General features: G+C 29.6%; 2 protein-coding genes across 4 annotated transcripts; both read right to left on the bottom strand.

Annotated features, from left to right (window-relative positions):
* Positions 1 to 3,312: 3,312 nt before the first annotated feature.
* On the bottom strand, positions 3,313 to 6,240 carry LOC140964919 (GDSL esterase/lipase At4g10955-like). 2 transcript variants are annotated; one of them, XM_073424907.1, is made up of 2 exons: positions 5,458 to 6,240; positions 3,313 to 4,484 (listed from the first exon to the last, which is right to left on the bottom strand). In XM_073424907.1, exons 1-2 carry the CDS (start codon positions 5,525 to 5,527, stop codon positions 3,496 to 3,498), a joined length of 1,059 nt encoding a protein of 352 aa, XP_073281008.1. In that variant the 5' UTR covers positions 5,528 to 6,240; the 3' UTR covers positions 3,313 to 3,495. The 2 variants fall into 2 exon arrangements, with proteins under 2 accessions (XP_073281008.1, XP_073281009.1); XM_073424908.1 differs by having other exon boundaries at positions 3,318 to 4,468; positions 5,458 to 5,635.
* Positions 6,241 to 6,382: 142 nt separating this feature from the next.
* Positions 6,383 to 8,638, bottom strand: LOC140964920 (cytochrome b561 domain-containing protein At4g18260-like). 2 transcript variants are annotated; one of them, XM_073424910.1, is made up of 5 exons: positions 8,620 to 8,638; positions 7,767 to 7,946; positions 7,486 to 7,647; positions 6,856 to 7,004; positions 6,383 to 6,786 (listed from the first exon to the last, which is right to left on the bottom strand). In XM_073424910.1, exons 2-5 carry the CDS (start codon positions 7,905 to 7,907, stop codon positions 6,495 to 6,497), a joined length of 744 nt encoding a protein of 247 aa, XP_073281011.1. In that variant the 5' UTR covers positions 7,908 to 7,946; positions 8,620 to 8,638; the 3' UTR covers positions 6,383 to 6,494. The 2 variants fall into 2 exon arrangements, with proteins under 2 accessions (XP_073281011.1, XP_073281010.1); XM_073424909.1 differs by lacking the exon at positions 8,620 to 8,638 and adding an exon at positions 8,170 to 8,499.
* Between the last annotated feature and the right edge of the window lie 8,274 nt (positions 8,639 to 16,912).

Genomic DNA, 16,912 nt, shown 5'->3' with positions numbered 1-16,912 from the left:
AGAAAGTAATTAAGGGGATGAGTTTTTAAATTAATTTTCTTTTATAGTATATATACTGGGAAAAATTCAATGTGTTTCTTTTTCTTTTTAACAAAAAATTTTATTTATTTAATTTTTGCAAACAAACAAATGTGTGTTTGGCCTAATAATTTAAATTATTTAATGTCATTGATGTCTAAATTGAATTGGTTACATTAATGTGTACATGTGCGCAGTAATTATTTAAGCGCCTAATAAAGTTTAACTATGGTGTGATTGTGAAAGGCTAAACTAATAAATTTGTGATAATAATAGAATAAAAGACAGCCAACGCCAAAAATTAGAGATATTGACATATATAAAATGCCTTATCGTCAGATCATGTAACATTTTTTTAAAAATCTTTTTTTCATTCTCATCTGCTTGCCCGACACATATACCGATCATAATTATACTAAGATACAATGTTGATGTGACGTCAGAAAATATTGACGAACGTAACACCATAAATTGATGATAATGTGATTTCAGAAATCGCAGACTGACACCATCCCAACAATTAGTCCAAAATAACCACCGATTAAAAATTAGTTCACCAAAATAAAAAATTTTGACAAGCTAATATATAGATTAAAACTCAAAATTAGACAATCAATGTCCTAAAAAATTATTTTCCAGTAAAATTAATTAAATACCCAATCTATCCATTCCCCAATATATTCTTTTTTTATTTTTTATAATAAGGATGCACAATTAATTTTACATCCACATTACATTTTATATGATAAGCTATGAAAATACCCTTAAATCCAATTACATCGCTTTCATTTAGATTAAGGTTATTTTGTAACTTATCATGTAATATAAGCATTAATAAAAAAAAAATAACTAAAATGAAATTAATGGGTTCTTTAATATGTCTTTCACACACGTACATTAATATTATGGAAAAAGAAGACAAGCTGGTGAATACTTTATCACCGTGCCTTCACTGTTGTTCTACGTACCTAACATATATAATATATAATAATAATTAGAATAAGTCAATATTTGTAATATAAATTAAATTTAATTATTTTTTAACACTTATGATTCTCCCTATCATTGTATTTTAATCTATAATATTAGGAAAGATTGCCATATCAACATCCACATAATTACAAATCTTGGCATAATATTGCTAAGGTTTACTAAATTTGAGGAGAAGCGTTTTGTATTTTTGTGATTTATATGAACTACGTAGCAAAATATTCCGACCATATGGAAATAAATGATAAAAGAACAGATCTCGTCATGTTAATGTATGAATTTGTCTATTTTAAGTACATTAATTATTAATGTTGTGTATAGTTTATGTGTATCGACAAAAATTAAATAAATTATGAGACAAAAATACCATTTTAATTAATATAATTAATGAATCACATATGAATTTGACACCTTTTAAAAGCTATATCTGTGTGTGTGACTTTTCATTTATAGAAACTTGTCATATTTTAAGTGTTTTGGTATATTTAGTATTGGTGTAGTAAATTTGATTTGATTTTTTCTTTGCTTTAGTCATATTTAGCTAGAGTTTTGATGTCATGAAATATGAAAATACTGATGTGACATCGAAAATTATTGACATTGACATCACCAAAAAATATTATTTTATATTGTCAATTGGACAAAAATGATCAGGAGTTAAAAATTAATGTACCAAGAACGAAGTTTGACAAGTTCAAAAACAAAAAACAAATTAATGTACCAAAAAAAGTTATTTTTCATGTGTAGATATAATCAATCGAAATACATGTATCTGTCCAATGACTAGGCCTTTGCAAAACATTATTTAATGATTAAATAGTTTTCCAAATCATTCCATCCTCAAATACAATAAGCTCTTAGTATCCTCCGATGCAAGCAAGGTAGTGATTTTCAAGGTTAAACAGTAAACTCAAGAAAATTATATCCTTCCTCCCATTCTCCAGCAAAAAAATGAAGAAGAAATCCACATCGCAGACTCCCCTAAAACCAACCAAAAATGAGAAGAAACAATCCCTCAACAGTTTGATCCAGAACTTAAGACCTAAAGTTTACATCACAGACGCTTCAAATTTCAAGAATCTGGTGCAAGAGCTCACCGGGAATGGAAATCACTCCCCCATCCCATCCCCGACTCCTTCATCAATCCCTCTATCTCCACCAACGCCGGAAGCACCCGCATATATAGAAAACAGCGTCGAATCATCGTTCAACTCCTCGTGCTTCAGCACCCCTTTGGAGGGTTCACCAGATTTACGCGTGCGCGAGTCTCATGATCACTGTGTGTTGGAAGATTCAATGGGTAGCCAAAACCAGGGTTTTTCATCGCTGTATGCAGATTTGGAGACGCTTTTAATGGAGATGGACTCAATTTCTTCGTATGACTATGATGGATGGCATGATTATGGGATGAATCAGCAAGAGGTCTGTGTTTATGATTATGATATATCGACCATGATATGATCCATCTTCTGTACATAATAGTATATACAACGTATGCTATGTGTTGTATATTTTGTATTGATCGACTTGTTGAGCACAGATGTGCTTATATTTTTGTATGNTATTTTGTATTGATCGAGGTGTTGAGCACAGTTTATGCACCTTTTTTACAAATCGAGGAAATTTAAATATTGTATTCTTAGGTATATATGTATATATATGTTTATTTCGTCTCTCTTAGTTTTAGTGTGTGTATGTGTTCAATACAATTTATAATGAATATTGTGGTTTATCTTTTCGATTTATCAGAGGAAATAATAATATATTTACTGAAAAATTTAAAAAGTTGCATGATTTTCACCCCTTATTTTCGCGTATCTTACAATGCATGCATAAATTAACTTCAAGCTCAATGCTATTCAAACGTATTTCAAGCTATCTCGAAGAATGCACCGAGTCGTGTTCCTTTCTTTCAATGTCTGATATATAATGGAAATATATATAGTCTCTAGTCAGGTGCAATATTCTTAAACAATTTTAAAAGCTAAGTAAAATAAGAATCAACCCCATAAAGGTGAGTTCGAATATTGAGAAAGTATTTTACTGAATGAAATATTTTTTTTTCAAGTGGAAATTTCGAAAGTGTTTTTTGAACATATTATTTATTTGATTTTTTTAAAAAAAAATTTTAAAGACCATAAAAAACATTTTTGTAAAAGCATAATCCTTTTTTTTTTTTAAAGAGAAACTTTCGAGCCCAAATGTACCAATATGTCCCATTGTTTGTGCTACTTGGCCAAAGGAAACCAACTTCTGTGTATTGACATCCACCAGAATATATATTTTGAAGGCAAAAATTAATTGGAAACAAACTCAAACACAGAAAGAAACATCTCATGCATTGAAACAAGGACACTAGGAATCATCACAACATCATAAGATGAGCCCGTTATTATTTTTTTGTCCCTTCAACGTGAAGGAACTCATGGTATACTAATTTTTGGTCATAAAATTAAAAGACAAAAGCATGATTGAATATTCTCCTTATCAAGCCTTGCTCGGGGATCGTTCTGGAGGCGGGAGACTATATAAAGATTTCAACTGCCTACTAATCAGTTTACTGTTATTCAGAGCCGTTTGCATCTCCAAGTCATCTGACCACCATTGCTCCAAACCATGCGCCTCAAGAAACTTCTGCTTGCCCTTTGACAGCACAAAAAGCTTGGCAGCACATGATTCGTTTCTTGGTTTTGTATTCTCTTTCTCCGCCGAGCTGTCTTCTTTGCCATCAGGATCGGCATAATAGCAACAGATATAGTCACTATTATTTACATATAGATGAGGTATCCATTGCTTTGATCCTAAGGTCACAGACTTCGAGCCATCATCACCATTGGTCTGAATTTCAGTACTAGAAGAGATTATTGACTTGACTCTATTCCACATAATCCCTGCTTTTTCTCCTATGTTTCTTAGGCTTGAAACCAATGAAACTGAAGGGGGATTGAACAAATGTGCCTCCACGAATATCCCTTCTTTGGCTAGAGCTTTTCCGACTTGAAGAGCAAAACCGGCTCCCAGAGAATGGCCTGAAATGCATATGTTGCTGCTACCGTACTTTTCAGATATTGATTTAAGAGCCTTCAAAGCATGACTAAATCTTACGGATCCCTTCAAACTTTCCCAAGCTAGGAACCGGAGATCATCCTCAATATCTCGTCGAATTGTTGGACTTTTAAGAAGTGTTCCTCTGAGAGCCAAAACAGCCCTTGGCGCACCACTAGGTCTTATAAGCACAAAATCTGTTAATGCTGCAGCACGATCCCATTCTAGTATAGCACCAAAAATTGATCCGTCTCTTTCATCTATGAGAGTCTCAACTAGTTTGTACTTAAAAGGTATCCACCATTTAGGAGCAAGAGCATTTTCAGTGGTTCTGTTCTCTTGCCTATCGAGTTCAAGCAAGTACACGGTTTGTATGAAGCAGGCAATCACTGTCCTTTTGTAATTACCATCCTTCCTGGTCATGCAATTTTCTGGGATTATATTAGCGTTTTGAACTTTTTACAGAAATAGAACAGAACACATTGGGGAAAAAATACTTATTTGCTCTGTACTCCTATGAAGACATCTCAGATGATTATGAAATGAACATGTTAAGAGTTTCGACTTCTTCAAGCAAGTACTTTATTATGTTTTCTGAAATTTCTTAAAAAAGATTTATATCACCAATCACCTTTTTTGACGAACATTTGTACCAAGGACATGGCCGTACACGTTCTCAGTTAAACAAATAAACATCTGGAGATTATCTTTTACCGTGACGTGAATGGAAAATCGCAAAATCATTGTTCATTTGTGGAAGAATGAATCCACCAACAGTTGAACATTTATTTCTAAGGTCTGATCCCAATCAAACAAATAAACTGAAACTCCGTAAAGAACAAAACTCCACAAGTCTGAATCCCGAACCTTACATAGTTAAGGGAAAGAGTTCCACCAACAAAATCATCCTTTATTCTGGTTTAGATTATTAGTTTTAGAGTGTGATCACACCGATAAGGCGATAACTAGAGCAAAGATTCAAATTAATCGCAAAACACATGCAGTAAGAGATCATGACCTTCGATGTCAAATCAATCTCAACCAGCTTTCTCATAGATCAACAGTGTCAACTCAGACTTAATATTTTCCTAAATCCAACAAAATTTAAGATTCCGTTCACAGTTAAACTAATAAATTAAAGAAACCAAACTCAAAATCCTCACTCGAGTAAAGAAAAATAAATTGGAAATGAGGCTCAAGCAGGTAGAAACAGAAAGCCTTCTCATCTCATGCAAACCCAAAAGTCCAAGATTATGTCGAGAACCAGCTGTTCCACACAAAAACCTGTGTTCCCATATAAGGACGACAACCCAGATATATACTTCTGCGAAAGTTACTTTCCCCCACAGTATCTCAAAACCGAGAGGGAAAAAAAAGATAAAAGTGAGGAATATGAACACTGACCAGTTGGAACTAATGAGATCTCTCCAGTTAATGGAAGGAACATTGCGAGGTCCAGACACATGAAACGCATACGGGTGTTGATTTTGAGTGGCGAGCTCCGTTTCCATCACCTGCAGAATCTCACTCTTCGTCTCCTCCGCCGCCACCCGCTTCCCCATTTCCGCTCTTAACTTGAAAAACCACCCTCAAACTTCTTCAGTTCGACTACAAAGTAGGCTGAAGAGCTGTCAAAAATCTTTAAGAAAGAGGAAAGTGGGGGATGGCCTTTTGGGTTTGTCAAGGCTTTGCTGCCGTTATGGAATAGGATTCGAAGAGACAAATCTGGGATTTAAAATCGTTGGATTCGGAATAAATCTAACGTTAATGATTATTGCTAATTTGTAAACGCTTGCTTTTGTATTTCTGGTTTTTTTGTTTCTTACAACGGTCATATTTGACTTCAGGGGTTTAAACCCGGCCAAACTCAAAGTATTCTTTTTCGGAGTGAACAAAAAAAAAAAAAAGAAGCTTGATTGGAAAGAATGCAAACTGATCATTTATAAAGAGAAAAAAGAGGGAGGAACATTCTAAAATTTGTTGCTATCTTGATCGCACTTTAGCTTCCCATTCGTAAAAATCTGAAGGAAACTTCCGGTGAAAGTTATGTTTGGAGGCGAAGTCTTTGGAGCTACAGCTTAGGATTCTTTTTCACCCAAAAACCTTTGTACGTTTTACAGAGAAATCAGTTGATTAATAGTAAAAAATAATTATATACTTTTCTTTTACAAGGTTTCAAACTAAAAGTACTATTTTTTTTCAAGTTGTAAACACTACTTAACTTTGATCTCACGCCTGAGTCAATTCCCAGCTCCTGCACATTTCATCAGAATTTTTTTGTCGAAATGGGTCTTACAGCAAGGGTAAGCAGATATATTTCACAGTGTCGTTTTAATGGATTATATATAGAGATTCAACCATAATGTAACATATGTACTGAGGTAAAAGGAATCATATGTTTATAAGTATGGTGATTAGTAAAACAAATAAATCATCTAATTTTATTCTTTGCTCTGGCATCTTGGAGACATCTCTTGATCAGTTGGTTTTACAGGCTCATTTCCTAAAATCACACCTTGTTTCTGTATATAGTGCCACTTTTCTTGAAGAAAGTAGAGGAAGAGTATGAATGAGATTTCCACCGTAAAAACAACTGTCCAAATCTTTGCGTTTTTTGATGTCCTTTTATGGTAGGCTTGTAATCCCGTATATATGTTGATGACTCCAAGCAAAGAAACTGCTATTCCTACTAGCCAGTGAAAAAGAAACCAAAAGCTTCTTCCTTTGCTTCCCCTGCACACAAAGATTTCTCAGTTTATGCTAAAATAATGTTGACTATAAATTTCAAGAGTGAGCCTTTACCTATGTGGCCTCATCATGCCAATCAATGTTTGTAACCATATGGCTCCGTAAATGGCTAGGCCTTTTCTCTGGTGATCATTGTTGAAAGAATTTTCAAAGTATATTATTGACAGTACTGCTGCTGCTGTTGCAAGGAGGACTGCGATGACCTTTTGATGAACTCGAATCGTATTATGTTTACAGCAAAAAATGGTGTTAGTTACCAAAATTTATTAATTTTCTGGAATACTTGAGTAAAAGAAATCCAGCTATTTGTTTTTGTGATTGCCATTATGATATTATCGGATTAGTCTCATAGTTGAAAGAATCTAGCTCAGGAAGCTTTTAGCAGCTAATTGAGAATATTATTAGTTTTAATATTTTCCTTTCTTGCTAAGTATTCATAATTATTAGAACGGCAAAGTTATTATCATGATTTTATTGTAATCCCTGTTATCAAAGTTCGGTTGCGGGCTATCTTATCCTACTAACAAAGGTCTTGGTGCTAATAATGATACATTCCTATAACACTGTAGAGATATTGTATATTTCCCAGTGATTAAAGGAGAACAAAGGCTTTCTTTCATAATGTTGCCTTTCAACGTGCAACTGATGCTGCAAAACAGGATGAATTTGAGAATTTGAGCTTACCTGTGTAATAGCATGAATGTAAAGTATAATTCTTTGCTTTCTCCGAGAATCCCTTCTATTTGACATCCTCTTAATAAGTATTGCAGCCGGCATAAGAAAACCAACTGAAGCCCAGAGTAGGAATCCATGAAGTTTGATTTGAAAGGATACTTGAGGAGTTATCTGAAATCATATAAAGGGTTGATCAATTCATCATAAAAACAGTAGATCGTGATGTATACGTATGTAAAGAAAAACAGGTGTCTACTTGAAAAAACTTAGCTGCAGAAGCATTACACTACCTCAGGAATCTCGTGTTTGTTACTTGAAAGATCATTTTCTCTTCTCGTGAGATCATTAGCCGAGACAATAGACAGCAGGAGACTAAGTACAGCAATCCCTGCAGGAAATGCAGAACGCACCAGATTCTGTGCAGGTATCATAGTTCAATCCTGAATTGGATGGTCCTTTCTCGTAAAACCCTGCGAGAACAAGAAAGAAGCATATATGAGGAAATGCGAAAAGAGGAACCAGTTGCAAAAGCACTTTCATCTTCTTTCTTTTGTGTTAATAAATATTATCTGCATCTGGTGGCTTGGAACATTGTATTTTTCTATGAAACTCCCTTTCTTTCTCTCATATTCTTTCCATTCATGGAACATAAATTTATTGACACTTGTTTATGCGAAAATGTTAGTGCACTACCCTTTACTATCCTCCTCCTTTGATCTTTCGGCTTGTAAAGCAAAAAGTATAATGGTAAAAGGAATATTTTTAAGATGGGACTATTGCATGGAGTTCATATATTTCTCAGCGTAATATATAGAGGAATTGGGATATTGTTCAAATTTCAACAGGGTGGGGTCTTTTTCTTACAGGCTTTTTTGTTTTAATGGAGGTAAAAGTTGAAATCCGTATGAGAATGTCGACAACCTATATTTCCTGCACAATGAGCAGGACTTGCTGCAGCTCCACTAAGAATTACAGGCTATAATTGAAATTGTACACTATCATGTGTATGCCCTTTGGAAGATGGAGCATCTTTGCTAGGACAGCAACTAAAAAATTTTGATGAGGGGATCGAAAATGATACAAGACACAAAGATTTACATTCGACCTGGAAAAAATGTGACATGATGAATGTACATGCATTACCTGAATTACTCTGGGGATTTTATTGCTTCATTACATACAACCTTATTTTTTTTATCTATATTACAGTTTTCGAGATGACATGGTAATAATTGTTTCTAACTAACGCAGCTCAGAAAAGCACAAAGAGGAAGAGTTTAGGAAGATGGGTGGAGCCTGACACTATATTATATATTCCCATGCAACTTTTTGTTTTGAGAAATCTATTAGCCACTTTAAAATTTCAAAAAGCAAGAGATGGTCCCTAATCTATTATTCTATTATTTATATATAAATATGTGACTTTATATGTGAATTTTCATTTCTCTCCTTATTAATTATTTGTTTTATTAATTGCTTGTTTTTAATGTTATCTATCTTATTAATTGCTTGTTTTTAATGTTATCTACCCACATTATCAATCAATTTATATATAAATATGTGACTTTATATGTGAATTTCTATTTCTCACCTTATTAATTATTTGTTTTATTAATTGCTTGTTTTTAATGTTATCTATCTTATTAATTGCTTGTTTTTAATGTTATGTACCCACATTATCAATTTAGATTTATTTATTTATTTATAATTATGTAAATTAGTATTTGATATCTTTTATGTCTACTTACATTATAATATGTTATTTTTAATCAAAGGATTTAGATTTTTTTATTTATCTTTTCTTACGTCAATTAAATTACTTAAAATTTAAAAATAGTTCATTGTTGAATTATGAATTTTCTTTGGTGTCTTATTAATATTTTTTTCATGTCCTCATTTTTTATTTTGGTGACTTTGGTTATAACTTAATAGTTTTAAAAAATATTTTTTGCAAAAGAAAATTTCTTTAATAAAATATGGTTAAAAACTTTATTGTGATATACCATTTTTTTTTAAAAAAAAAACTTCTAATTTTTTAATCTCTTTAATTGTTACAGTTGGCTAGAATTTATGTGTTTAAATAAAAAAAAAATTGAACCAACATTTTTTGTGGTTTATATTTATAAATTATTTGAATAAAACACAGTAAAAGATCGTTGTGATTAGACCCGTCAATTTGGGTTGAGTTCGTCTATTTGGCCCACATCGTCAAATAATTTAAGTGTGTTGGGTTGAAATTTTGTCAACCTATTTAAAGGTGGGAGTAAATGAGCCCGGACGAGTTTGTATTAAATATCAATATATCTACTATTATCGCTTTTCAATCATGAATTCCTCATATAAAGGAGAGATTATCATCTTGATTTTAAAATTATGATATTACTATTAATTGCTTGCTTTTATTGTTGTCTACCCACATTACAATATATTAATTTTAATCCAATGATTTAATTTTTTTATTTTCTTTTCATTATGTCAATTCAATTAATTAAAGTTTAGAATTAGTTCATTGTGGAATTGTGAATTTTTTTTATGTCTTATTAATTTTTTTTTTCATGTCCTCGTTATTTTATTTTATTTTTTTTTGTGACGTTGGCTATAACTTATGAGTTAAAAATATTTTTTTGCAAAGATTTATATTTAAAATTACTTTACTTTAATAAAATATGGTTAAAAAATTTATTATAATATACCATTTTTATAAAAAATAAATTCTAATTTTTAAATCTCTTTACTTATAACCGTTGGCTAAAATTTATGTGTTTAAATAAAAAAAAATTTCAACCAACATTTTTTGGTGGTTTATATTTATAAATTATTTGAATAAAACAAGGTAAAGGATCGTTGTGATTAGACCCATCAATTTGAGTTGGGTCCGTCGATTGGCCAACACTACCAAACAATTTAAATGGGTTGGGTTGAAATTTTGTCAACCTATTTAAAGGTGGGCCTAAATGAGCTCACACGGGTTTATATTAAATATCTATATATCTAATATTGTCGATTTTCAATTATGAATTCTTCATGTAAAAGGGAGAATATCATCTTGATTTTAAAATTAAGATGTTAGTATCTTGTCCATAAATTGTGGGTTGTTCAGATATTTTGGTAGTCACTGAAAATTGAGTGTCAAAGTTGACATTTGAAATGTGTTTTTGGATTCTTGACAATATATATGTTCGTCAACATATTATTTTTAACTTATTTTTATCAGTATTATGAATAATAAACACGTTTATTGAAATAAATAAGTATTATCATATCTTTAAATTAATATCTACTTTCATGTTTGACATGTTCTGAGTCTTAGCAAAATGTGGAACAGTAGATTCAAGCAAACGAATACACAAAGTCTTGGGCGAAACCAAAATTATGTGGTAACAAGAATTAAAATATAAACAAATAAATTTTTAATGAATTTATCGAGGTTAAGATGCATAACAAATCTTATATCATAATATATAAAATTTCAACCTTATAAATGAAATAAATCATACATATATGAAATATACAAAATTTTATAACATATACAATCAAGTAATTTATTTTAATTGTATTTTATTCTACAAAAATTCTTGTCAAACTCAGTGATTGTGGATTTAACATCTATTAAATCAGCAAACTAAAGAGCGTGTCAATTAAACTAATTGAGTAATCACATATTCTTGAATTTCTTAATTAATTTTTTATCTTGAAAATTTGTTTCATTTAATATTTTAAATTATAAGACACCGTTACTATAATTAAAGACACATTTTTTTAAATGTTCATAAGGACTCAATTACTAACTCATATGGAAAAACATTTATCGACATACTATATTGAAAACATTTAAATTAATTCGGCGCATTTGCTGAAAATTTTCTAATTAATTAAGAAAAATTCATTTACAATAATCATATTTAATCTTTTTGGACTAACACCATTTATTTTATAAGATATTCATCGCAATTCTTTATTTGTATGTTAATCTTTAAATTTGAATTATGATGTATACTGTTTTTCTAAAAGTTCTTAAATAATGATTTAATACATTTATTCGACACTTCAATATTAACATTTTAAAACATATTAATTTTCTATTGTTTGCGTGCATCACTTCTAATCATGATTATAAAAATTCAATAAAAATTCTAAAAATGAATTAGGTAGAACATAAAAAATTACACAATTAATCAAAACACATGAAATAAAAACTAAATAATTGTCTATTACCTATAAACTACTAATAACGACTTCTAAAGATTGAAGTCGGTGAGAGTGGAGGCCACTATGTACTAAAAAAATAAAAAGTTAATGCTTGAATGAGTCACACTGCAAAGTTAGTTAAATAAAAACGAAGGACAAACTTGGTTAATAAAAATATTATAATGGGACTAAGTTGAATGAGACTCATATATATAAGTATCTCACTTGGTCTCACCTTATGTTTTGTCACTGTACAGAGCGAAAGTTTATGCACTGTAGTGTTCTACATTTTCTTAATTTTTCTCTTGATTTCAAATTTAATTTCATCATCTATTGGTCTTTAAAGATATATTAGAATTTTTTCTAAACATTTAATCTTAAATGTGATCAATTAACCAAATAATTATTATACTTTGTATACAATAATAAATAGATTAATATCTTTGAAAATATAAAAAGTAATATATTGAGAAGAATAAAAAAAGAATGTTAGAATTAATACTATAATTATCTAATGTCAATATTAAATTTAACATCATACATTCGAAAATGTGTTTATTGAGATAAAGACTATGATGATAAACTAAAAATAATATCTATACGTTTTGATGTAACAGTATACGCTTGAGCCTACAATTGGTATCAGAGCCAAGATCGCGACTTTGATTTTCATTTATTGCAATTGGTGCAATTATTAGGNATACTACTTATATAGAATATCAAGTATATATTCTACTCAAATGTCTTATAAATTCATATGATATAGTAAAAGGTTATTTGCATAAACTTATTTGTTGAGTGCAATAATTGATCATGTTGGGTAGAGTAATTAAAATGTTGTGCTTGAACTGTTGTACTATTTAAAATATTTGATTTACACTGTTATCATAATCTATAGGTTTTGATATAACAGTAAACGCTTGAGCCTACAATTGGTATCAGAGTCAAGATCGCGACTTTAATTTTCATTGATTGCAATTGGTGCAATTATCAGGAGATAGATTATTTGGTACAATAATTGTCCACGATGGGTAGTCGTTTGAGCTGTTGTATGATTTAATTAAATATTTGACTTGCATAGTTACCATCAGTTATAGCTTTTGGTAAAGCGACACAAACGCCCGATCCTATATTATTCGATTGTAAAGCTAGAAAAAACAGGTTGCATCAACTTTTAGTTTTGAATTGATCTCTTACATGTTACTCGATTTTTAAATTTAGAAGCATTCTACAGTTTTCAAATATTACTAGATATTGAATTATAATTTATCCCTTTCAAATTGGATAAATACAAAATAAAACTCATGTAAATATTATTAACAAAAACATTTAAATGAAATATTGGATTTGTCGATAATCAAAATAAGAAATAAACAAATTTTGATCATTGAGTGAGAAATAATATATTTAAATAAAGTTATAATTTCCACAATGAAATAGCGCACCTACATGCATTTATCACTGTATTTTGCAACTAAAATGTCAAAAAAATCTCCATATATTATTTTTATATCATATTTAAAATAAATATGAATCCTAAATTTTATTATTTTGAGTTGACTTTTGTTACGAAAAATCATTGTGAATAAATTGAATTTAAAAATTCTTATATCTATGTATATCACATATTAATATATCAACCTAAGTGCATGTAATAAAAAACTACAAAATGAAATTATTCATCTTCAATGTACACAAATTATATAGTAAAGATATATGACATTTAAGACAATGAAGTAGAATAAATGTTCACATATAACAAAATATATACACAAGAAAAACAATAAATAAAAATATTTTTCTAGATATAAATATTTTTTTAAAAATTTTTACTGTGAGTTGGAGAAGATAAAAGAGAAAAAATATTAAATCTTTTGGTTTACACAAAAAAATAGAAATGGAAGAAGTGTTTGACATACTATGAATTCAGTTTTCAAATTAAATGTATACTATAAAGTTATATTTACCGTTCAAACTTTATAAATGCAATGAATTTTTCTCAAGATAAGAGTACACAAATGTTCCCGTTAAGATATTTAAACAATTAGAAAAATTAAATATATTATTTTTCTGGAGGTAATATCAATATGACATTAGTAATTTGATTGTGCTAATTATACTTATGAGTTGATATGAAATATTAAAATAAGTGTCATAAGAGTCAGTAAAAAGATGATTTATTGTCAAAAATATTATTATTATAAATTGCAAATAAATGACAACATTTAATCAATATTTTTTAAAATCAATACATCAGTACTTTTTATGTGATGATAGATTGTTATAATAATTAGGGGTGAGCATTCGGTCGGTTTTGTTACCGACCGAACCGAATTAGTCATAATCAGATCGAACCGAAATATTTAGCAATAACCGAACCGACCGAATTAATTTTCATAACCGATGAAAACCGAACCAAATTAAAATCGGTTAATTCGGTTGGTGACCGGATTAACCGATTAGTTTTAAAAAAATTCGTGAGTTAACTTTAATTATATATGTAATTTTTTTAACACTACCGTCTACACAAATGCATAAAAAATAAAATCACATACATCACAAATTTTTCTTTAGAATTAGGGCTGATTTTAAAATTAAAAAGTAAAAATTTAAAAATATATTAAAATTGATAAATAATAAAAATTTATTAAATAATAGTATTTATTTTATCGGTTAATTCGATTAGCCGATTTCAAAATTTTGAAAACCGTAACCGAACCGAATTAACCGAATTTTTTTAATTTGAAAACCTAATTTCCGAATTGATTCGGTTCGGTTGATTAATTTGGTTTAACCGAAATTTTGCTCACCCCTAATAATAATGTGTAGTTTATATGTTATCAAGTATAAGTGTCTAATAAATTAAAGGTGACTAAGAAAGTAAAAGCATCCGGTAGAAATTGTTGTCAATTTACATGAAAAAGAATAATAATCAAACAACATTGTAAATAAAAAATTGCATATCATTGATTGTAAAAAAAAAATTGTAATAATTGAATATTATAATAAAATATATGCATTATTGAGAGAATATGACAAATAACAAAAGAAAAATATATGATAACAAAGATATGAGAAAATTTTAGTAGTCCAAATCTTTTTTGAAAATTAAAAAAATATGTTTGTTTGTTTTTTTTCAAATTAGTTACATAGGCTAATTAACAAGAATTGTCAAAGTTTACAATATTATTATCATTATCTTTTGTTGAGTTAATTAATTTTATTTCAAATTTTAATTACTTCAACATATGTTTACTACGTGCGTGCATTATTTCTAGTTCCACTAAATATGTCAAATTCTGGGGTTGAGCCTCAAGTGGGCTGATGATAAATTGGATCTTACATTCTTGCTTTTTCTTGGTGTTTTCATCGTAGGTTGTAAATCTTGGACTCATTATCTCACGCATGGCTTGTAGGGAGTAGTATCAGTACAGTTGGAACATGGATCCACCATTGGTTTATTCTAGTACTCAAAAAATATTATTCTAAACATCATAAGTTTAATCCTTTTGATGCATATTGAATTGCCCATAAATGATTTCGCCTTTTTCCGACAAGAAAAATCTAAAATTTATTGCAGTCTTTCAAAAACTATAGATTTAGAGTTCTAAATACATATTTAATTGATAGTTGTTTCATAAAAATTTTTGAACCTTTTTGCAACATTTCATTATTTAGAAGTTTGGAAAATAAGTATATGTATTTTCGTGGGACAGTCATGGGATCTAGTTTCCCTTGATTTCGAGTAAGCTACCAAAACAAGAACACCCCATATGCTGATCAAAGACCAAATTCACACCAACTAGGCCATAGATTTTAAAAAAAAATTGTTGAGGCATTTACTTTTTTCTTTCTAAATCATACTTTTAGGGTGATTTTGGATTGAGACCATGTCTTCCGATTCATTTGATTGTTTAAATGAATTTATGTTGAGTGAATTTCAAATCCACAATTTGTTATTCTATATATATAGATATAATTATAATGATGATATAATTGGAATGCATCCAAAATGACTATCAATCGTCTGCTTAATCAATTTCATCTTTCCGAATCAAATCTTCCAAACTTCAATCCAAAGTGCAAACTTAGTATTACCACATCAAATCAAGCTTTTAATAGCGCCATTGTATTGCGATGAAATCACAAAAATTCAAACTCAAAAAATTACAAAATGTCTGTGTAAGTTAATGATTTAAGAAATTTGACAGAAGTTCCCAATCAGTGAGTTGAAACCAAATATCAGAAAATCCAAATGAATCCATAGGCATGATAATCATGGTTGAATATTGTAATCCATAATTAATTTAGAAATTATCAATGACTAACAAAGAAAAATTTTCTTTAATGATGAAAGTATTTTCTTTATTCAAAACTACGATAATTGAAGTTGTTGGCTTAGAAAAGTTTTGTCCGGTGTTGGTGTTGATACTCATCATGGAGATTAGTAGTGTAAACGAATTGAACAGCTTAAATAAATATTTAATTTGTATTAAAAAATATTGAACTTAAACTCAATTTAAACATGTTCGAACTTTTTCTCGATCGAAGTTGAGCCAAATTATTTTGTTGATACTTCGCAAGTCATTAATCATTATGTCTATTTTTTGAATCTCGACCAGATCGTCGGTTCAAGATCTAATAACAACGTAAATATCCAAGAACTTGATTACAATATTATTTATCAGTACAATCTTATCCAATCATGTCGACCCAAGTAAAATGATACCAGTTTGGATTGGTTTTTCCTATCCAAATCGATATTGAAATGCAACAATTATTGAATCTTCTTGATCAACCCCATAACTAGATCGCCTCATCTTCTTCGATCGGTTCGAAATTATTATCTGAGAAAGATTTGAGTGAGTGATATGATTGTCACTCAATAAATGAGGAAACCCTCTCAACTTTTAAATTCATTTTCAACAGAAATCTTGTACACGTATATTCAAAACATAAACAACATATATTCATAATAACATGTGTAATTCTATGCAATGAACATATTATGAATTACATGACTAACTGATATAAGTCTCTTATATTTTAATTATCTAAATGGTGAAGCTGGAATAATGAATAATAGGAATCAGAGATGTTCAGAATATATATTACTTTATTAGTTCACAATTTTTAGTGCTTCTTAAATACATTATCCATATTTCAAAATTCATACATATATATACGCTGGTTGGTCTTAAAACGATTACCAAAGGTTAAAACAAAAAAAACACTTACAGTAATTTAC

Source organism: Primulina huaijiensis, chromosome 18, assembly GCF_012295235.1.
Source record: "Primulina huaijiensis isolate GDHJ02 chromosome 18, ASM1229523v2, whole genome shotgun sequence".
Lineage (NCBI taxonomy): Eukaryota > Viridiplantae > Streptophyta > Magnoliopsida > Lamiales > Gesneriaceae > Primulina > Primulina huaijiensis.
This window is presented reverse-complemented; position numbering and strand designations above follow the sequence as displayed.